The sequence below is a fragment of the Leucoraja erinacea genome, chromosome 31 (assembly GCF_028641065.1).
Source record: "Leucoraja erinacea ecotype New England chromosome 31, Leri_hhj_1, whole genome shotgun sequence".
Classification (NCBI taxonomy): Eukaryota; Metazoa; Chordata; class Chondrichthyes; order Rajiformes; family Rajidae; genus Leucoraja; species Leucoraja erinaceus.
The window spans coordinates 18183082-18207381 of NC_073407.1; the positions used below are offsets into that span (position 1 = coordinate 18183082).

General features: G+C 42.9%; 1 protein-coding gene across 1 annotated transcript; it reads right to left on the reverse strand.

The window, feature by feature from the left end:
- Positions 1-4897: 4897 nt before the first annotated feature.
- Positions 4898-22327, reverse strand: ptges (prostaglandin E synthase). The gene is made up of 3 exons (XM_055660150.1): positions 22130-22327; positions 16156-16238; positions 4898-5283 (listed from the first exon to the last, which is right to left on the reverse strand). Exons 1-3 carry the CDS (start codon positions 22232-22234, stop codon positions 5034-5036), a joined length of 438 nt encoding a protein of 145 aa, XP_055516125.1. The 5' UTR covers positions 22235-22327; the 3' UTR covers positions 4898-5033.
- Between the last annotated feature and the right edge of the window lie 1973 nt (positions 22328-24300).

The window sequence follows — 24300 nt, forward strand, 5'->3', positions numbered from 1 at the left end:
TGTGCAACCGTCATGTTCACCAAGATACAGTGGAAAATTATAATTTGGACAGGCAGAGTACTTCGAGACATTTGAAGAGGAGGGGAGATTCAGCATTTGGAAATAAAATCTCTTTATTGTGAAGCATTGTGAAAGGAAGCATCTGTATGCTTAACAATGGAGAGTAATTGCAAACCATGGGAAAATAGTGAGTGGGTATCATTAATTTTTCATATGGCCTGGGACAGGCACTCTGGCGAACAGCTGCCTCTTATATATTTTCACATGTTTATTTTCACATGTTCAAATTATAATGTTTTATTTAATTGTCTCCTGTGTATCGTGTCTTTACCATGTGCGAGCAAAGCACCGTCAAATTCCTTGTATGTATACATTCTTAACTAATACATTTATTCTGACGTCTGACTCTTATGCATTTGCTTTTCTTTTGGAAAACCAGCCCTTTCCAAACCTGTCTGGATGGAATCAAATCACAGGCCTTTACTGCACTCATGTTCAACTGCATTTAGTTCATACTTCATCCGTTAGTGTTGGTCTCTGTGCGGCAGTATGATATGAAAGAATGCTCGCTATGATTGATGGCAGAAATGATGTGCAGTGCAACTTTGAGACTGGTGCCTGCATGATAGGACATAGAAGATTTCAACACCTTCAGGAGTAACTAGAAAAAGCAGGTGGCGGGATATTGCTTTTATCTGCAGCAGTCAAACAAAACATTGGAACTACTTTTTGCTGGAGTACAATCTGTTTGAAACAAACCAAAACTTCACAATAAAGAGATTCTATTTCCAAATGCTGAATCTCCCCTCCTCTTCAAATGTCTCTACGTACTATACCAGCTGGTTTCACTTCCCACTGGAGTTGTGAGATTAGGGCAATAGCAAAATCTCAATGCTTCAAAACAGTGACAAGATATTTTCCATGCAGCTGAGAGTGAAGACAAGGCCTCGGCCTAATGTCTCATAGAAAAGATGGCACCTTTGTCAGAGCTGCATCCCTGGAAAACTGTAGAAGCGATTCACTAGGATGTTACCTGGATTTGCAGGCTTGAATTATAGGGAAAGGTTAGATAGGCTGGGACCTTTTTCTTTGGAGCGTAGATGTTGAGGGGTTATCTTATTGAGGTGCACAAGATCATGAGGGGTGAGAATAAAGTGAAGTTTCACAGTCTTTTACTCAAGAGTAGTGGATTCTTAAACTAAAGGGTACTGGCTTAAGATGAGAGGGGAGAGGTTTAAGAGGGACCTCGGGGGCAATATTTTAACTTGGAAAGTAATATGTATCTGGAATTAGCTGTCAGAGGAAGCTGCAAAACAGGATGCAATCACAACTTAAAAAAAAATATTTGGACTGATACATGGATAGGAAGGGTTTGGAGGGATATAGGCCAAATGCAGACATGGAACTACCCAATATGCCATCTTGGGCGGAATGGATAAGGTGGGCTGAAGGGCCTGTGTCTGTGCTGCGCAGTTACATGACCCCAAAAATGGATCTGTCCCAGTGTAAAGCAGTACAGTAATATTACAGAGTGGGGACCAACCAATACCTGGGGATCTAGAGTTATTGTACAAATATCTTTTGCATAAAAATTCTGCTTTAAATAATTCCATGAACATAATCATTGCAAGAATAAGATGACATTCCTTTCACGGTTCATCTTTAGATGGTTGCTTATTTTAAAAGATTCTCTTCACTGTCGTGCTCACATTTTAATGAGTTATTTTGTTTGTGGATTCTGTTGGCTGTTGGCGTTATGTTTGATACCAAAGGCACGAGGGATTTTTTCGAAATCAACCTGGAACAAATTTCCATTAAAATGTCATTCACTTGGCTGCACACGAGGTGCATTCAATCGAAAAGGAGAAAATATCAAGAGCCAGAGAAAATAGGTTTAAGGTGAGAGAGGAGAGATTTAATAGGAACTATAGAGGCAACTTTTTCCAGAGGGCGGTGGGTTTAGGGAGTGAGTTGCCAGAGGAGGTAATAGAGGCAGGCACACTAACAGCAGTTAAAAGACACTTGGACAAGTGTGCAGATAGGAAAGATCGAGAGGGATATGTGTCATTGGTGGGCAAATGCGACCAGCTTAGCCAGGAATCTTGTTCGGCATGGACAAGTTGGGCTGCAGGGCCTGTTTCCTTGGTCTATGACCCTATGACTCTACCTCTCCCTGGCCAATTGGAAAGCAAAAAGTCACGTTGATTCCTCACAGGTTGGAGTTTTAGCCTCTCCAAAAGTCCTTCCTTCATGTTGCAACTCTCAATTTCTTTGTGACTATTAAATGATCAGATAATATCTTCATATTGAAAGGCATAAATTAATCAGCGCCAGTCAGCATGGATTTGTTATGGGAAGGACATTGCTTGCCAATATGATTCAACTTTTCGCATTGGATGTAATCTGTGTGTTTTCACAAGGCTCTTCGCAAGGAACCATGCAGACTGGTTAAAACACGTAAAATCAAAGGGGGAAGAACGAATTAGATCCATAATTGGCTCAGTAGCAGAAAACACATCGTTGATGGATGCTTTTTGAAACATAGAAATTAGGTGCAAGAGTAGTCCATTCGGCCCCTTGAGTCAACACTGCCAAGTCAATATGATCATGGCTGATCATCCAAAATCAGCACCCTATTCCTGCTTTCACGCATTATCCCTTGATTCCATTTGTCCCAAGAGCTAAATCAACATGCCCGTTGGCCCAACTTGCCCATGCCGACCAAGATGCCCCATCAACGTTAGTCCCACTTGCCCACATTCATCCCATATCCCTCTAAACCTTTCCCTTGCATGTACAGGTCAAGGGTAAAACAATGAGGGGTGTTGATGAGCATACGAGGGTGAGAACAAGTTGTAGGGGCACAGGATAAGGAGAGGAGTGATAGGATTGCACAGCGGGAAGGCAAGGCAAGGCAACTTTATTTATATAGCACATTTCATACACGAGGCAGACTCAAAGTGCTTCACATAAAAACATGTCATCCAATAAAATGAAATAATAAAATGAAATAAAAGAACAAAAAGAAAAGAAAAGCAAAATTAAAAATGCATTATAAAAAGTGCAAAAGTTAAAAGTGCAATGTAGTTAAGATTTAGCTGAAAGCTAAAGTAAACATAAAAGTTTTCAGTCTTGTTTTAAAAGTGGTCAAAGTTGAGGCAAGTCTTAAATCTTCAGGAAGTTTATTCCAGCTATTTGTTGCATAGTAACTAAATCCTGCTTTCCCATGTTTTGTATTTACTCTGGGAATCACTAACAGATTGGTTTCAGAAGATCTTATTGGTTTCTAGAAGGCTTATATAGTGGAAGCATGTCAGTGATATACTTTGGCCCTAAACCATGTAGTGATTTATAGGTGAGCAGCAGGATTTTAAAATCAATTCTCTGACATACAGGAAGCCAATGTAAGGATTTAAGAATTGGTTTAATGTGTTCAAATTTTTTGGTCTTTGTTAGAACTCTAGCAACAGCGTTCTGAACAAGCTGTAGCTGCCTGACAGTTTTTTTCGGAAGACCTGCAAGGAGACCGTTACAATAATCTAGCCTGCTAGTAATAAAGGCATGTACAAGTTTTTCTAAGTCTTGAGCTGACGTGAGTCCTCTTAATCTTGCTACGTTTTTGAGGTGATAGTAGGCCGATTTTGTTACTGATTTGATGTGACTGTCGAAATGTAAATCTGAATCCATAATGACCCCAAGATTTCTGGCTTTGTTTGACGTTTTCAGGGTCAGAGAGTGTAGGTGTTGGGTTACTCTAAGCCTTTCTTTTTTAGCACCAAAAACAATTATCTCCGTTTTGTCCTTATTTAGTTGGAGGAAATTTTGGCACATCCAGTCTTTGACTTGCTCAATGCACTGGCACAGCAGATCTATGGGGCGATAGTCATTTGGTGATAGCGCTACATAGATTTGAGTGTCATCGGCATAGGTGGTGGTGAATATTATTGAACTGGCATGGGCTCAATGGGCCGAAACACCTCCTCTGAGAAAGGTTGTACATTGAATGGTTTTCTTTCCCCCCCACAGAATCAAACACATAACAAAACATTTTTCTTGAATTAGCATTAGTATTACTTCCAATTACAAAGTTCTTCTTTATAGAGTTCTGCAGATTAAACTTCAGTTACTGGAGAGTCCAGGATATTTTTCCACACTTTAATAATAAAAGTATTGAAAGTACTACCAGGCTTTAAATGATCAGATAAGGGCATGAGGTCTGGGGACGGAGGAACAACGGGAGAAGATAAATTCAACAAAATATTTACAGGTGAAGGATTATTATTAGCCGCTATTTTTCACAACTATTTCAATTAAGAGGTTACTGGGTCCCATTGATGACAGCAGAACATTGAGGGCAGATAGGTTATTTCCACCAGTGTCCATGCTATGTCCTACAGACGTCCCACTAGGAGAGTCCATATATTTCGCCCCACACCTATCTCTCTCTCTATCACTCTGTCCCTCCTCCTCCCCCTACCAACACTCACTACCCCCCCCCCCCCACCCCTTATGCCGCATGGCCAGCATTTTGTTTCATGCCTTTAGTCTGTATATCCCACCCTTGCAGCACGATCCTCGAAAATTAACAGTACGCAAACACAGGGGCAGTTACCCGTCCCAGTCCACAGGGTGGGATGTCAGGAGGCAGCTCTGGCTACATCCAGGTGGTGACATGGACTCGATGTTACCACTGTGGAAATGTCACCACAGATAGGGATAGATGACTACCTACCATAACCTCAACAGAACAAAACACACTTAAACTAGTTTGGAAAAAACATAGAGGCACATATCTTACTCTTTGTAGCAATTTTCAGCAACCTCTTAGATAAATATAATCTAGTAAAGCAATAGTTCATTCTAATATCTTTGCGCATATAATGTACTGAAGCAGAACTTTCATTATGAAAGACACTTTTGGTGTATTTTGCATCACAGCTTCTCCAAAGTTTACAAAGTGTGCCACATCATAAACACATGTTGTTCAGTCCTGAACCAACAATACGTTGAGTGCCGCTGTGGAAGGCTTGGCTCTACCAATGGGCCACCGCGTGGACAAGGATCTGCAGGGCGATGGACACGCAGGGGATCTGTCCAATGGTGTAGGCCAGAGAACGGGTTGGAGCTTTCATTGCAAACATGTAGGCAACACTATGAACCACCCGAGCTACGAAGAAGACCAGAAAATGGACGTTGGCAATGAAGAGGTTGGGCTCCGTCAGCGAGTAGACGGCACCAAGGAACAAGAAGGCATAGATGTTTTCCATGTCATTGCGGTGGGCTCTGTGAAGGAAGGGAAACAGATTAAAATAGTTGTTCATTCAACACAGCTCTGAACATGCTGGAGCGGGTCAGGCAGCACCTGGGGAGGGAATGGACAGCCAACATTGCAAGCTGGGACCTTTTTCCAATCCCAACCCAAAAAAATGTCTGTCCTTTCCCTCCACCAGATGCTGCCTGACCAATCGAGTTCCTCCAGCACTTTGTGTGTGTTTTGTTCAAGATACCAGCTCCTGCGGTTTCTTCCGAAAATGTCTGGCTTCATTTAAGTTTTTCCTTAAGACTGCTCTCTCTCTCTTTGGGATGTTTCCTATCCAGAGACTTTACATAAACAAACAACGAACAGAGAGCCTGGTACAATCTTTCATGCCCCAGTGTTTGTCTCAACACAAAAGACACAAGGTGCCGGAGTAACTCAGCGGGTCAGGCAACATCTCTGGAAAACATGGATCGGTGATGTTTCTGGTCGAGAAATCACCTCTCCCATCTTGTGGAAAGTGATACCTATTGGCCTTTGCACCTCCCATCGACCAGTGGTTCCAAGGATGGATGCTCCTGTTACTGTGGGGGCTGGGGGAAGAATGCAACAAGTATTCCAGGGCTCTCTGAGTCTTTAAACAATGGAGGTTTGCAAAATTAGAAAATTCACAAAAACTGAAAAGTTATATATATATATATATATCCTTTACACCCAGGTTGCCCTGGACATTGGACATCCTTGAATTTGGTGTCAAATTAAACTTATTGTTATGCTTTATCTGATGGGATAAATTGCAGACTTGATTTTTAAAATCTCAAAATGTTGTAACATTGCTACTATTGGCCTTTGCATCTCCCGTCAACCAGTGGTTCCAAAGATGGATGCTCCTGTTGCTGTGGGGGCTGGGGGAGGATGCAACAAGTATTCCAGGGCTCTCTGAGTCTTTAACAATGGAGGTTGCTAAATTAGAAAATTCACAAAAAATGAAAAGTTATATATATATATATATATCCTTCACACCCAGGTTGCCCTGGACATTGGACATCCTTCAGCCCCCCAGAATTCTACAACTCATTAAATGAGTAGCCAATACATCAGCAGGCTACTGGGGTGGAAGATTGCAACCTTCACTGTTTCGATGAATCCAATCAACCCGGCGTGCACAATCAAATAAGATCAAATGGAACAAGTTGTCCTTCAACTTTAGGCTGTGCACGCCATACGCAAGATGAAGAAGAAGCCGGCTACTACAGGAGATGTTGAGAACAAGTATGGTTCATATTTCGCAGCCTCAGAAAATCAGCCAATGTAACCAAAGACTTGGCCCACCGTGGCCATTCCTCACTCTCCTCGTTTCCATCGGCAGAGGGCACAGAGCTTGGAAGCGCACAGCACTAGACTCAGGAACAGCTTCGACTTACTGTTATCAATCCTAATGGTCCATCCATTAGCTAGGGTACTGTCCGATTCACCTCAACCCCATTGAGGACATTGGATTTTGTCTTTGGAACTGATGCTCTACAATGCCGAGGTCTATAAGCTGCGTATCATCTTCCTCTTTGCTCCATCTATTGTACTTGAGTTTGACATGTCTAATATATCTGATCTTTTTTGATAACATGCAAAAAAGTGCTTCACTGTATCTCAGTACATGTGACAATAATAAACCTAAATCTGCTGACCCCATCCCCCAGCATTCCCAACCCTCTTCCTCTGTAGACAAACCACTTAGATGTTACAGGTGAGGGGGGGAGCAGACTGAGCGACAGAGGATGAGGGGCTGTGTCAGGTCAAAACTGACTTTACTGAACCACAAAACAGGCTCATTGGGCCTTTGGACACTACACCTACTCCTCTACAGTTTCTTAAATCACTCTGACACACGTCATTGATGTTCGCGCACAAATGTTCGTGCGTTTCCGCCATAACCCAAAAGTCACAACTCAGCAAAAACAATACTTTTGCCCAGAGCTTTGCCCTTTGAGATTCTGAAAGGTACCGTAAATTTGCAAATATTCACAGCCATTTTTCCCAAATGGAGAGCAAGAGGGGAAACAAGAGATCAGCAACCACACTCTGCCGCACTTTGACGCTGGATTTCTGTGAGGTAATCGTGACCATAAGGCACACTAGACAGGCGTTGCTTGACCCGTCGAGAACCTTCAGCAAATTGTTGGTCCAGTTCCAGCATCTCCAGTCTCTCGTGCCTCCAAGGTTAGTTGTTCTTGTCTGTACTCCAAACCAACATGCTTCCTTCATTAACTTAGTCCAATGCATTGTGCCAGTAGACACACAATCATCATTTCCTTTCCCAGTGTTTACGAGGAAAGTTCAGGGAGAATGTTTCCTCAGCAACCAGGGAAATAGAGTTTTTTTTAGTTTTTTTACTAAAGCAAACATGCCTACAGACCAGTATTTATTTCTACAAAGGCAGCATGGAAAAGCAGAGACATTGTGTGTAAGGCACAGTTTGACAATATTTTGAGTGTCGTGAATAGTTTCAATTTTCATGGTGTCATAGTTCACAGCTGTATAACAAGAACTAGAACAATTATATTCAACCGGGCGCTGTAGAACCAGCCAGGTTTTTTGCTCCCAAAATGAGCTCAAATGTCATTTCACCTGTTCTAATACTTTGGACATTGCTATATTGTTCACATGTGTTCTGAGTTACAGTGAAAACTTTTGTTTATGTCTGATCCAATAAAATCAGAGAGCACAATAAAGTCAAACGGTTGTGTGAAGAGAAAAATACCACTTTGCAGAATATAGGCTCTCGGCATAGCAGTTCCGGAGGGAAAAATCTGCACTGAGGCTGGAAGATCAGGAGTGTACTCTCATTTATGGAAGGACTGTGCAGAAGTTTGACAAGAGAGGGAGTAGCTGTTCCCGAGCCTGTTGGTGCGGGCTTAAGATTTTGCGTTTTCGAACGAATGGAGAGAAGAGGGAATGACCAGAGTGGGGAAAGGTCCTTGATTATGCTGGCTGCTTTCCAGAAGCAGTGTGTCATGTGGGTAGGGACCATGGTCTGTGATGGGCTGAGCTACATCCACAACTCACTTCAATGTCTTGCATCTTGGGCTGTGATGCAACACAGCATGTTTTCATTAGGACATCTGTAAAAGTTGGTGAAACTCATTGCAGACATCATGAATTTCACAAAGCATGATGTTCCACATGGCAAAAATACCTTTGCATGCATTATTCAAAACAGAGTCAAAGACTAGATAGGATTTTGGTGGCCCCCTCCCCCGATCAACTCCCTTTCTCCTTTCCATCTCTCCTTTGATCCCAGAAACAGGGACCACCCTTCACTGCTCCAGAGGATGACATTGACATTCCTCCAATCCAGGGTGGGAATGAATGAAACAGGACCCTCACTACTTCAGGTGGAAAAGTCTTCCTTGATATTTTAGAATCGGAAATACACGTTGTTTGTGTACATTTCCTTTGCCTACACCCCCGTCTTTCAGTTCTCAATAGAATTTTCCTCCTCCTAATGCACTTATTATTCAATATAACTAACTCTGTTTCCTCTGTTTTCATTACCATTTTTCTTTACTTTCTTTATTCTTGAATGTTGGTTTAGCAGAGGGAACTCTGGTGTCCCTTGTTACATAAACGGTGATTATGAGCAAACTCTGGACGTTAAACAGGGGCTCCTATGCTGCAGCAGTAATCAGATTACAGGGAAGGTGCTCCCATATCATGGACCAGATAAACGACTGCACATTCATCTCAGTGTCCGTGGAATCTTACTGCATTCAAAGGACTATTATGTTCGAATCCCACACAAGCAGACCCAAACTCAATTGACTGCAAGACCCACCAATTCAATCAGAAGACACAGATGAAACTTCTTCCCAAATTCAATATGATTCATTGCAAGTGATATTTTTCCACACGTTGTCCTCTTGTAGGGGATTTCGCAATGTGCGTGGAATCGGAGACCAACTAATGGGACCTTAGGCTGCACCATCTCTGGATGTATCGGACAAGATGCACCGGTTGGCTTTTTGCCATCTAACAAGGAGTATGCAGTTTTGCATTTACTGGTGTGAGGAATGTGATGGAGATGGAGATGGGCGAATCCAGCAATATTTTAAATGCAAGGCATAAAGAAACAGGAAAATGCATTATTCGAGTGTCAACCCACCCCGAGGGATATCCTAAAATGATTTGTCACTGTCACCTCAAATATAACAGGAACACAAATACACCAAGAGACCAGAGAGAGTCAAGATAAAAAGTGTTTAGTTGTCATAAGTTTCAAAACGAAACAATGACATTCGTACTTGCAGCAGAATGACAAGTCTGTAAATTGGACAGTGATCCAATGATCCATTATTGTGACATGATGGGATAAATATTGGCGAAGACTCTGGAGAACTCTCTGCCTTAAAACACCACCACAGGCAGCTTACAACCCAGTGGTATGAATATTGACTTGTCTAACTTCAAGTAACCCTTGGTTTCCCTCTCTCTCAATTCCTCCCCCATCCCAGTTCTCAGACTAGTTTCACTGGCCCACTGATTACATTTTACTGATTGTATGCCTCGTTGTCACTTTCCCCTCCGCAAACAATGAACCATTCTACATTCAAGGCATCAAGTCTTAGTTAGGTGTTCCTGCCTTTATACCATGTTCTTAGTGTCCTTTGTTTTCATATTTGCACCTTTAAATATTCTGCACACACAAGGAATGATATTAAATTAACAAGAGCATTGATACGTATTAAAATGTTTGGCCTGGGGGGACAGAATTCCACATTACAATTCATGAGGATGATAATGGGACAGCTGCCAGAGGTATGAGGCATCGGCTGTTGACTGATTCATACATTAAGAAACCCTTGTCTTAACGAACAGATCCTTCCACTTGCCCAATGGAAACTTTGACTTAGAATTTCTCTGCATCTCACACATAGTAAATTTGCTTGTCAATATACGATTTTTCTTTCAAAGGTTATTCTCTTTATCATGTTTAAACAAATGTGTCCTTAACCAATTGGGAGCAAAGAACAAATTCTGGAGCAGAACAAAGTGCTGGAGATTGCTTCTAATAAAAATATTATTATTTTTTCTTTTAAAGTGCTGGAGAAACTCAGCTGGTCAGGCAGCCTCTGAGGAGGGAATGGACAGGTGATGATTGGGATCGGCTTGTGTCTCTATCGTTCAAGATACCAGCATCTGCATTTCCTTGCGTTTGACAAATAAATTATTTCCCAGCACCGTCTAATCCTATTGCTCTGTTGCAATCAGACTGAGATGCACAGAACAGAAATGGCAAGAGTTATGAAATGTAAATTGAGCTCAGCCAATAAGTTATTTTAGCTACTTGAAGGATTTAGTTGGATTGAGCTCAGCAATAGACTTTGCCAAGGAACAATTTCACACATGGTTTTTGCATGAGGCAGAGTCTCAATCTTAAAGAGACTTCACCACGAGAGGAATAAAACCAATAAACATAATCAGTTTTTAAGAAGGAACTGCAGATGCTGGAAAATCGAACGTTGCCTATTTCCTTCACTTCATAGATGCTGCTGCACCCTCTGAGTTTCTCCAGCATTTTTGTGTACCAAACATAATCAGTTACTTGTTCTAAATCAAAACAGTGATGCATGTGGAAATCCACATCACAATTTCTGAATAACAATTTTGGGAAGGGAGCTGAAGAGGTTACCAAAATTATTTCTTTGGATGCAAGCAGAGAAATTTAGAGTTGAAATCAAGACATAACTATTAAGCTAAAAATGAATTTAAAAAAAAACTCTGGAGAAACCCAGAGACTGGTCATATTGCAGAACTTGCAAGCACAGGGAGTAATTGAGACAAATAGCAGAGAAGTCTTTTGGGAGATTTGTTATGCAGTTCTCAGGGAAGGAACCCTGTGGTAAATTGTGGACTGTGCGAATCCCTCCAAGTTCACATCACACATAACCCAACATGAAAACACAACTCTGCTTCTCATTGCTGATACCCTGGCATTTCCCACCCGACAGCACCGTAGAGCACCTTCACCTCAACAACTGCAACGCTTCAAGGTGGCAGCTCGCTGCACCCACAAGGGCATTTTGGGATGGGTAATGAAAATTGGCCTTGACTGCAACCCCTACGTTTTGATGAATAAATAAATGAAAAACAATGATGTGGTTACATACATATTGTGGAATGATTACATAAGGGAGCTTAACCAATGTCCCGACTTTAACTGAACAGCAATATTTGTATTCTGAAGCCCATCTTAAAAAGACACAACAGTGCAGCACAGGAAGAGGCCCTTTGGTCCACAATGTCTGTGCCAAGCATGATGCCAAGTTAAAGCCCTGTCCCACTGTACGAGTTCATTCAAAGAGTTCTCCCGAGTTTGCCCTGATTCGAACTCTGAGATTTACAGTAATGGCTGCTCGTCGGTACTCGGGGCTCTTGTGGACATTTTTCAACATGTTGAAAAATCTTCACCAGTCTTCCCGAGCTTACCGCAGTTCCCGAGTACCTGCCGGTAAGCGTTTTACGAGCCGCTAAGAGACATCCCCGAGCTCCGACGTACCCGCTACGTTCATTCTCCATGCTTACCGCGAGTTTGATTTTTTTTTTTAAACTCAGGGGAGCACTTGAATGAACTCGTACAGTGGGACAGGGCCATTAAACTAATCTTCCCTGCCTTCATATGATCCATATCACTCTATTTCATGCACATCCATGGGCCTATCTAATATCCTCTTACAGTAAATGTATCTATCACATCTGCTTCCACCGCCAACCTCTGCAGTGTGTTCCAGGCACCAACCACCATGTCAAAACTATCCCTGCTCATTTTGTTTAAACTTTGACCCTCTCAACTTAAAGCTATTGCCCCTGTCCCACTTAGGAAACCTGTACGGAAACCTCTGGAGACTTTGCGCCCCACCCAAGGTTTCCGTGAGGTTCCCGGAGGTTGCGGGTGGTTGCCGAAGGTTGCAGGTAGTGGAAGGTTAGGGAGACTGACAAAAACCTCCGGGAAACACACGGAAACCTTGGGTGGGGTGCAAAGTCTCCAGAGGTTTCCGTTCAGGTTTCCTAAGTGGGACAGGGGCTATACCCTCTAGTCTCTGTCATTTCCACTCTGGGAAGAAAGTTCTGACTGTTTACCTATGCTTCTCACTTGTATATACTTGTATCAGATAACCCCTTAACCTTCAATGCTCCAGACTTGTCCAACCTCTCCTTGCAGTTCAGAGTTTCCTAATCGCAGTATTCTGGGATACCTCTTCCACACTCTCTCCAAAGCCTTCACATTCTTCCTGAAATGAGGTGATCAGAAATGCATGCAGTGCTCTATATGCAGCCTAACCAAAGGCCTACAATGCTGCAATATAACTTTGTGATTCTTATATTTTTAACAAAAGTGTTTAGGAAGATGGAAAGAGCAGTAAGCTCAATGAAAAGACACTCCCCCCCCCCCCCCCCCCCATATATTATACACAGCCCAGCCCTAGCATGTGGGAAAAAAACAACAATGATGTTAAGTCTTCTTTAAAAAGATGCATGTCTCCAGGGAGTGGAAGAACAGCAGGTCGAAAAATTCAAAAAGAGCTTGAATTACAGGGATAAAAGTGCTGAGAGAATGAGTACGCTCATAGATTTCATATCTGACCTACTGAATATGAAAGCAGGAAATAAGCATCATAAGCAGTTCTGAGAATCCGAATGATACAATGTTTTTTAGAATCACAGAAAATACATGCCAACAGTTCACTGAAATATTGCCAAGATTAATAGATCAAATCCGACAGGAAAGTTTTAAAAGTTGAGAATTTGTGTGTACAGGTTAGATTAAGAACTAGTTAACAATTGTGTTGAGGTAAAGAGTGAAATGTGGTCACTTGTGACCGTAACACGAGTAGGAAATGATTCATATCAGTGATGCATTCAATGGACAGCCTATCCCACCCTACAGCCATATCTCTTTCCATATGATTTCTATGCTTTCTTTTTTGTATTTTAACTTCCTTCAAAAGAATGTTGTTGAATAGAGCAGCACCTGAACATCTCCCATAAAGAACCAATTCCACGATTCAACAGGCAGCATTTGGTTGGTTGTGTGTTTTCATGTGTTCAGTGGATATGTGGGAATGCAAATGTGCAGTAAACAGCGGTTTACTGAGAGACTAGTGAGATATAATCAGCACTTCAGCTTGATGCTTCAGAAAGATTTGTTTCCACTTGTTTTTAATTATCATTAGATCAAATAGAGGTTTAGTTCAGTTTCAGAGCAATAAAATATAGAACAGTACAGTATAGAAACAGAGAACTGCAGATGCTGTCTTACAAAAATAAAAGTCAGTGCTGGAGCAACTCAGCAGGTCAAGCAGCATGTCTAGAAAATATGGATAGGTGATGTTTTGGGTTGAGACCCTTCAAATTGCTAGAGGAGGTGAGGGGGGGCTGCAGGAAGGGAGGAGAGGCAGGACTTTGCTTTAATAGAACAGTACAGAGCAGAAACAGGCCCTTCATTCCACAATATACGTGCCAAACACAATGCCAAGTTAAACCAAACTCCTCTGCTGGCTTGTGATCCATAATGTGCCTTTTCAACAGCCTCTTAAAAGGCACTATCGTAACATCCTCCATCACTGCTCCAGGCAGCACATTCCATGCACCCACAACCCCCTGTGTCAAACAAAGGCAAACTTTTCCCCTCACACCTTAATAAGATGTCCTCTAGTCTTTGATATTTCCACTCTGGGAAAAAGGATTCTGGCTGTCTACTCAAATTACGGCTTCAGTGGGATCTGACACAAACATACCCCAATGTAAACCTGGCGCATGCCCCTGTGGTAATATCGGCAAAATAATAAAGTGGAGAAAGAACCAGGAGAAATGTACAAGAATGTGGCAAGTTTCACCAAGTGTGCAAATTGAGGCATCTAACAAAATATTGAGTAAATGAGGATAAAGAAAATACTTGGTGAAAAATATAAACGCTCAGAAGAAAAGGCACTGGAAATTGGGATTCCATCTGCAAGATCTAATCGCAAATCTAGTCTGTATACCAGGCTAAATGTCATTTTCCAATTATAATTCTTTAACAATGAGAAGAATTTTTTCTCCATACAGAGCTATCAGCTAAATATTTTGGTCTCCTGAGCTCTGAGAAGCACCAATGCCAAATTTGGCTTAGTTCAGTTCCAGCAGACTTGTATCCTCTGGGAACTGGGTTGGAAACTATTTAAACTAGATTAAAAATTTACAACCAAAAGCGTTAAAACATATAATTGACGCACTGCGACCTTGCATGATTAACTCCGCATAACGTGGTACGGAAATGCAATTCAAAGTCATACATTATATTCTTATTTCCTCATCGCCATGATTCAATTGCCACAATAGGCATAGGATCGAAATGCCATACACCACACCATAATAACAGTTGCTATCAGTTGAATTGAACAGTTGCTGTTCAATTTAATGAACAGACAGCCCACATTCCCCCGGGGGGAGAGTATAATTGGGCCGACAATTTTTCGTAGACCTATTCACATAAAAACAATATCTTTTTTTATTCAAGGTATTCATGCAAAAATGTCTTAGTGTATATTCTGGACGTATCACTAGAACTAGTCTCACTGAAAATGAGATTAAAACGTACCCTCGGATTCTCCAGCTACATATGACCAAATTTAAGGCAAGTTCGACACTGGCGGAATGGACAACATTTAAGACGAGTTCTACAGCTGTGTATCATGCTGGAAATGAACACAAAAAACTGCCCAATCCATCCTCAACAATGTTTTCCCATTCATCATTACTCATATTAAAAAGTAAGGTGCTGGTCATGTGAGGGACTATTTTCCCTCGCAGTCTGCAGATCTAAAGGGTCTTTTTTTTTTTAATTTTATTTATTTATTTTAATTTTTTTTAAATTATATATATCTTATATTACTAAATCTCTGTTCTTGACCACTTTTGGCCTTCTGTGCTGCGATTTTCGAGAGAACGCCGCCACCTACGGCCATCATTTTTGGCCACCTCGCTCAGAGTAACTCTCCGCCGCATGTGTGCCGAGGATTTATCCCGTCGATGAAAAATGACAGAGATATTAATGTTTTTACAAAATTCCCCATTCTCTCTGCTGCCCCTGCTGGAGGTAGTTAGTGTGTGTGACGCTGCATGCTGCATCCCCCCCCCCCCCCCCCCCCCCACCGCACGTTGGGGGAACAGACCCAGATGGTCTCTTGGTCTAGTATATATATAGATATATAAAATCTCTTATTTTTAATTTATTTATTTATTTATTTATTTAAAAAAAATTTAAGTTATAGAAAGTGAAGGATAGACTAGTGAGCGTGAGTGAAAAACAGATAAAGAAAATAGTGAAAAAAAAGAATAAGTGAAGAAGGAGAGCAGGAGCGAGGTTATTTAATCGCCACAAGGAGATGAGTTTTTTAAATATTCTAAATCGTCTATCACCCATACCTGAAACTTTTAATTTTCATGATACTGTGACACCACATGAATCCAAGAAATCAATAAATGGCGACCAACTCATTAAGAATTGGTCTTGTTTGTCTATTAGGAGGAGTCTCATTTCTTCCAAATGTGCTGTGTCCAACATAAACAAATCTAAAGGGTTAAATGGCCAGAGAGGCAAAGGCAATACGAGAGGGGGTTTTATTCCTGCTCTATTTGTGATCTGGAATGCATTGCTTGGGAGGGAGGTGGAGACAGATTCAAGCTAAGCTTTCAGAAGGCAGGCAGATAATAAAAGGGGAAACAGAAATGCAGGACTATGGGAATGAGTGGCATCAGGTACATAATATTACCAGCTTTTATATAGAAAATAATTGATCTTCTCAATTTCGGCAGTGTTTGCCGATTGCTTCATTGTACCAGTCAGCTTCAGAGAACCATACCTTCGAGTCCGTTCCACATCAGGATCAGTCCGATGGTACATCAGTCCGCCATGTCTCATTGCATCCTCTGGGTTGGTAAAGGCCTGGGGAAGAGAGGAGGGAAAGGTTAAACAAGTCACTTTATAGCGAAAACCTAGAACTTCGATATGATTACCCACAGGTTACTCCGCCAGAGGAGATTGTTATTGCAGATAGTAAATCAGATCAGGATCAAATGTCAGCATGTACACACTTCAACAGCACACTTCATTATCATCTCCCTGCTCCACAACCCGTAACCTGTGCCTGCTGAGAGCCAAACGGCAGCATTCGTGTTTCTCAAGATCACGGGTCAAAACCAATCCAAAGGCAAGATCGTTAAATCAGGCCAAAGTCCCCTCCTGCCCCCATATCCCAGTTCTCTGAATCAGTGCTGACCCACCAAGATTAACTTCTGATCAAACCTTAACCCAGGGCACTCCAACCCCTGTATAAACAATCCCTCTGCACCTTGTCACATATGAGCAGGGGTCTTGGCAAATGTTCTCTCTCATCCAACATTCCCATAAATCACAATTGGCATCTGCATTTTTAACACCTGCAACTACTTCCCGTACAAACCAAGGCTGGAAAACATTTGACATATTCCTAAAGGTACAACAGACGCTGAGAAATTCATTTCTTCTATCCAGAACAGTAATTCACTTCCTACATCACGATTTTTTACTTTCTGCAATAACTTTATTGCAATAACTTTAATGTCTGAAGAAGGGTTTCGGCCCAAAACGTTGCCTATTTTCTTTGCTTCATAGATGCTGCTGCACCCGCTGAGTTTCTCCAGCATTTTTGTCTACTTTAATGCAGCATCTTATCAAATGCCTTAGGGAAATCCAAGTATAATTCCCTCCTCATCCACTGCATGTCGTAGGTTCAAGGAACGTAATAAACATGTCACCACTTACACCAACCCTTCTTTGTTCTCCCGCCATTCCCATAAATTTCCCCATTTATGATGAAAAATTGGCAAATAAGTTAAGTGTCCCAATATGATTACTGGCAGGTTCTGCGAGTAATCAGATTATGTTTTGCAGACAGTGCGAACATATCAGCAACTAGTGTTGAACATAAGACACGAAATGCTAGAGTAACTCAGCGGGACAGGCAACATCTCTGGGGAGAAGGGATGGGTGACGTATCGGGTTGAGACCATTCTGTGAATGTACAGGTGTTGACAGCACACATTATCACCTCTCTGCTCCGCAAGTCCAGACTTAATTGTGAACAGTGCCGGCAGCGACTCGGGGGGGGGGGGGGGGGGGGGGCAGTATTCTTGCCTCTCGAAATCATTGGGTCAAGCCCCCTCCCCCCCCACCACTCCACTCCCACTCCCACTCCCCGTCTTCTGCTGATGGAGTGCTAAAGATACTCTGATGACACATCCCCTTTAAGATCTATTTCTCTCCCGACCACAGGCAAATGAGCCAGAGCCAAATCCAATTAAGGGTTATTGGATCAATAAACCCAATCCGACATAACTATCAACCCTGGAGTCTAGAGAGGCAGCGAGAGAGGAAGCTGTGAGGGATGATTCTAGACTGACCTGTTTGTCTCTAGAGCCCAGTGGGTGCGTTCACCTTACTGTGTGCACTGACCAGCTTATTCATTATTGAGCCGGCATCATGACTGACGCCATAAGACCTTAAACCAGGACACTCCAACCCAATGTGTAAACAACTCTACAGCATCTTATCAAACATGAGCTGTGGTCTCTCACTGCATCATGGCAGATGCTTCTCTTTCATTCAACATCTCCAGAAATACAACAACCTGCAGCCATAGAGTCATGGAGTCTGGAAAAAAGGTTCTCCTATTGGATCCAGACAAACTATCAAGCAGCATTTACACCAAACTTTCTTTATTCTCCTCACCTTCCCATTTACTCCCCCTCAGCCTGATTCTAACGCTCCTCGGCAGAAGGGACAATTTACAGTGTCTAATGAATCTACTAACCCGCAAGTCAATGCAATGTTGGAGGAAATTGGAGCTTCCAGGGAAACCGATGGTGGGAGAGAGATCGGGTAGACTTCACACAGGGAACCGAGGTCAGGCCACTGAGCTGTGGGGTGGTGACTCAATTTTAACACCTCAATTTCCATCTGATCCAGTGACTCCGCAAGTTCTGCAATCCTTCACCTCTGGCTTTTTGGAGGTCATCAGTTCCTTTGTCCCTGAACCAGCTTCTCCTCTTTCAGTCCCCTCGGCTTCAGAACTTCCCCATCTCCCTCCCAGTCGGTTTCAAAAACCTACCTCAGAGGCAAACCTGCCCCACAGTCTCATGGCAAAACTCAAAATGCTAGAATAACTAGCGGCTCAGGATGCATCTGTTGAGGGAACGGAGAGACAATGTTTTGGGTCATTTCATTCTGAAGAAGGGTCCCAAGTAAAAACATGTCTTGTCCATTCTCTCTATAAATGCATCCCGACCTGCTGAGTTCCTCCAACACTTTGTTTTGCATGATTCAAGCATCTGCAGTTCCTAGTTTCTCCAAAGTCTCATTCGTCAGCCAAGCAGAACATCTTGTTTGTTTCTGAAGAGTGCTGCTTTCCCATGTTTTACACTTTTAAACATAATACAAATTTGTTAAAGTCCACCTTTTACTCTCAGTCTATCAAACTCCATTCATTTTGGACCCTAATAATCATTGGACAAAATCAGTTTCTAACCCCATAATTTAATATATTTCTTCCTATTCCAAAGAAATCTGCCAGAGAAGATACAATGATGACAGAGATTTTTTTTTAAAATATTTTATTTTATTAGAAGTAAGTTCAGTCATATGGCACCAAAGTGCCTAATATATATTTTCATAATACATTTTATGTACAACTTCTTTTTTTTTTGTTACATTGAAAAAAGATTAGAATAAGAAAAAGAAGTTAGATAGTAAAGGATAGAAAGATGTGAAATGTACAGTGTGTGAAGAAAGAAAACGAGTAAATGAAGAAAGTTGAGAGAGAAAATAGAGAAAAGAAAATAAAATAAAAGAGAAAAGGAGATCATTATTTATAATCTTGACCAACCCTCATCCAGTCCTGAAACAGTTATTGTTTACAATTGTGTTGCACCATATGATTAAAAAAAAACGACGAATGGAGACCAACTCGTTATGAATTGGTCTGATTTATCCATTAGGAGGAATCGCATTTCCTCAAGATGAGCGGTGTCCAACATACTTGCAATCCACATTTTAAGCGTCGGTATTGATGTACCCTTCCAAAATTTAAGTATTAATGAAGAGTGCTGCTTTCCCATGTTTTACACTTTTAAACATAATACAAATTTGTTAATTGTTTTGCTATTATTAAACCATAGTTAAGGAATAGATTTTGAGATGTGTTCAATTTATTCCCATCTTCCATTACACCAAATCACAAACTGACAAACTGATCACTAGACAAAGGTTTTGCACTATTTTGTGTCAGGCAAACACAAATTACTTAGCACGGCACAGTGACACAACTGCTGCCTCACAGCACCAGAGACCCGGGTTCAAACCTGGCCTCAGGTGCAGGTGGAGTCTGCACGTTCTCCCTGTGACCGTGTGGGTTTCAGCCAGGGACTCTGGTTTCCTCCCATGTCCGAAAGACGTGTGGGTGTTTGTAGGTTAATTGGCCTCTGTAAAAATTGCCCCAAGTTTGTGTCGGGACGAATGTGGGGTTGTGGATGTGGTACAAAATAGAATTTGTACCAAGGTACAGGAAAAGCTTTATGTTGCATGCTATCCAGTCAGGGAAAAGACTATATATGATTACAATCGAGCAGTGTACAGTGTACAGATACCGCATAAGGGGAACATGTTGGAGCTCAGGTTTAAAAGAGTGGAGCGATTGTAAATAATGACTGCAGATCCACTTCTGGGACCAGCACTCAGAGTCACCTGGCTAAGGCGTCATCTTTAACTAAAGTGAATTGATGGTTGGCGTGGACTTGGTGGGCCGAAGGACCTGTTTTTCTGCTGCATCTGTGAACTCAACTATTTGCGTCTCCTCGACCTTCAACCGCTTACACCTCCAGTATGGGGAATCAGATTGTCACAATTGAGGGTTTTTGGTTTCAAACCATTTCAATGCAGGAGTTTCTTCACAAAGGTTTTGGAAATAAATACACCAACTGAACTGGGCATCTGTATGTGACACCCGAGTGCTTTAAAGGTAGCAACATTCCCTGAGCCGCAGCGGGTGGCTGGAGTTATGAAAGGGATCAACATGCATTTTAAGGGTTAGCAACGCTCACGAACTGAATGCCGCTTCCTGTTCATCGCGTCTCTGCATTTTATTTTAAACTTCTGTTTTCTCACTCTCCTCCCAAGATCAACAGGGCTCAAACTCTGCGCCAAAAGCCCATTTATGGCCAGGGAAAAATTAGACAGGATAAATTAAAGGGGCTATCGTTGTGCAAACGTTGGTATTACAACTAAAACACGACCTGGAGAGGCCCAACACCCAGCCCAGCACAATGTGGTTGGAAACAAAATGTGTTTCTAACCGCATCATTTAAGATATTGCTTCTTATTCCAAAGAAACGTCCCTTTAACCACATCTTATTGAAACATAAGATTATTATGCGATTGGACACGATAGAGGCATGGAACATGTACGGAGATAGATGAGGAAAAACGTTTCATCCAGAGAGTTGTGAATCTGTGGAATTCTCTGCCTCCGCAGGCAGTGGAGGCCGATTCTCTGGATGCTTTCACGGGAGAGTTAGATGGAGCTCTTAAAGATAGCGGAGTCAAGGGATATGGGGAGAAGGCAGGAGCGGGGTACTGATTGTGGATGATCACAGTGAGTGGCCGTGAGTGGCTCGAAGGGCCGAAACTCCTGCACCTATTGTCTATTGTGGCCATTAAAATGTTGGCTACAACTTCATTAACAAGAACCCAGACGCTTCCAAGTTTACATGGCAAGTGTCACTCTGAAAACATTGGCCCCATGGCGCTGGGATTCAGAACACGAATATAGTACCAACTCTGACCTTAACCAGCCCAATGTTCCCCGCACTAACAGGCATGCTTTCTTTTCTATTTTCTTCCTTATATATTTTTTTGTTGTTAAAATAAAGTTTCTTGGCGATATTTAGTGCTGGGAATGGAGGCGCTACAAAATTCGGCAGATATTCGCGGCTAGAACAGAGAATCTCCTCTCTCTCCTCTCTCTCTCTCTCTCTCGCTATTAAACATGAGATCGTATAAACACAAGACACTCGCCTGCACATGTTGAAGATCAACAAAGTGGAGTCTGTCCCTTCAACAGAAAAAAAAACGCATGGAGCTCATAAAATGGAAAATATGCATGCCTTAATAACAAGTGCAAACAGTACATTTAAACTGCTAAAAGCACACACAGTCAAAGTTAGGCAGACATGCTGCCTGACTAGCTGAGTTACTCCGATATTATGTGTCTTTTTTGTAAGCCAGCATCTGTGTTCCTTGTGTCTACATCTTAAAAACATTGACTCGAGGTGGACTTTCGAAGGTCCCGCCACATGTTAACGTTACACAAACATAAACACCTGATCTCGGGCTTTGATTCAGATATATAATACAAACATTGCTAGTAGAAGATAGACACAAAAAGTTGGAGTAACTCAGCGGGTCAGGCAGCATCTCCGGAGTAAAGGAATAGGTGATGTTTCGGTTCGAGACGTTCTGAAGAAGTATCTCGACCCGAAACGTCACCCATTCCTTTTCTCAGAGAAGCTGCCTGACCCGCTGAGTTACTCCAGCTTTTTGTGTCTGACCGGTTTGAGCCAGCGTCTGCAGTTCATTCCTACAGAAGTCAGACAGGTTGAGTGGTCGGTTACACAAAAAAGCTGGAGAAACTCAGCGGGTGCAGCAGCATCTATGGAGCGAAGGAAATAGGCAACGTTTCGGGCCGAAACCCTTCTTCAGAGTTTCGGAACTCTGGTACAAAACTCGGAACGTTGAGTGGTCACCTTTTTGCGGAGTCGCTGTTGCCCGGTGATGAAGGCCAGTGCGTACATCTTCAGGATGAGCAGCGAGCCGTAGAAGGCGAAGCAAGCGAAGACGGCGCTGTCCATGTCCTTCCCCGGGGCTCGGACAGCAGGCAATGAGCGAGGTGGCTCGGACGGTGGGCAAAATGTAGCCGATCACGCCTACTCTCCAGCCCAGCCCTGCCCAGCTCAGCCCAGCCTAGCTCAGCCCAGCCCTGCCCAGCTCAGCCCAGCCCAGCCAGCCCAGCCCAGCCCAGCTCAGCCCAGCCCAGCCCAGCCCAGCCCTGCCCAGCCCAGCTCAGCCCATGCCCACTCCCCGCCAGCGCCGACCCAGCTCCGCCAGACAGCTGGGGAACTCATCCCACTTTGCGGAAACCGCAACCCTCCGACTGTTTCCTTCAATCAGCTTCACCTCTCACACGCTCAGATTCCACTTGACGCAAAGCAACGAGTGTTGCTGCTAGAGTGGCTGATTTCTAGACTTCCTGGTGTGTGTGGAACAAAACACAAAGTGCTGGAGGAACTGAGGCTGATGATTAATTGGTGAATTGATGAATTGATTCCGCAGCCTCGGCAAGTCGAGATGACAAAGGACAAGTTTCACCCGGGTCACTCTTCTCCCCTCTCCCACCAGGCTTTACATTGATCGTGTGCCCGTGCGTGGCTTGATAGTAATCATGTATAGTCTTTGACCCCACCACTCGCCACATCTTCCCATCTCCCCCCTATGTCTGCCTTCCCTCCGCAACTCCCTTGTCAATTCTTCCCTTCCCTCCCGTACCACCCCCTCCCCGGGCACTTTCCGTTGCAACCGCAAGAAATGCAACACCTGTCCCTTCACCTCCCCCCTCGACTCCATTCAAAGACCCAAACAGTCGTTCCAGGTGCGACAGAGGTTCACCTGTATCTCCTCCAACCTCATCTATTGCATCCGCTGCTCTAGATGTCAGCTGATCTACATCGGTGAGACAAAGTGGAGGCTGGGCGATCACTTCGCCGAACACCTCCACTGGGTCCGCAAGAACCTACCTGAACTCCCGGTGGCTCAGCACTTCAACTCCCCCTCCCATTTCCACTCCGACCTCTCTGTCCTGGGTCTCCTCCATTGCCAGAGTGAACAACACCGGAAATTGTAGGAACAGCACCTCATATTTCGCTTGGGGAGTCTGCATCCTGCGGGCATGAACATCGAATTCTCCCAATTTTGTTAGCCCTTGCTGTCTCTTCCCCTTCCTCAGCCCTTGGGCTGTCTCCTCCCATCCCCCAGCCCTCGGGCTCCTCCTCCTGCTTTTTCCTTCCTTCTCCCCGCCACCCCCTATCAGTCTGAAGAAGGGTTTTGGCCCGAAACGTTACCTATTTCCTTTGCTCCATAGATGCTGCTGCACCCGCTGAGTTTCTCCAGCATTTTTGTGTACCCTAGTCTTTCCGCTGACTGGTTCGCACGCAACAAAAGCTTTTCACTACACCTCGGTACACGTGACAATTAAACAAACTAAACTCTGAATTCCTAGCAGATCATATTGTCTGGTGTATTGTAAGCATGTAAATATATTGTAAACATGTAAATATATTGCAAACATGTAAATATATTACAAACATTTTAATATATTGCAAACATGTAAATATATTACAAACATGTAAATATATTGCAAACATATAAATACATTCCTACAGTATAAAGCTAACGATCCCAGCACATCCTAAGCTGGAGAGTTCATATGGAGACACAAGAAACTGTGGATGTTTGAATTTTAGCAGAATACAAAGTGCTGGAGTAACTCAGTGGGTCTTTGGAGTGAGGTTAACAGATCAGGGCCTTTCTTCAAGCTGATTCCAGGAGTGTGGAAGAAAGCTGGAATAGAGAGAAGGGGAGGGACAAAGTTTGGGAAGTGATAGGTGGATACAGGTGAGGGGAATTTGATTGGCAGATGAGTGGAGTGAGTTCATATAGTTTGCTGTCAACCACAAGTTCCGTCAGAATGGCATAAAGATCCATTTAGAGAGAGAGCGTGGATCCACTGAGTCCACGCTGACCAACGATCACTCGTAAACTAGTTTTATCTTACACACCAGGGACAATGTTACAATTATAATCTTACATCAACCTACAAACCTGCACGGCTTTGGAGAATGGGAGGGGACTGGCTGTTGCC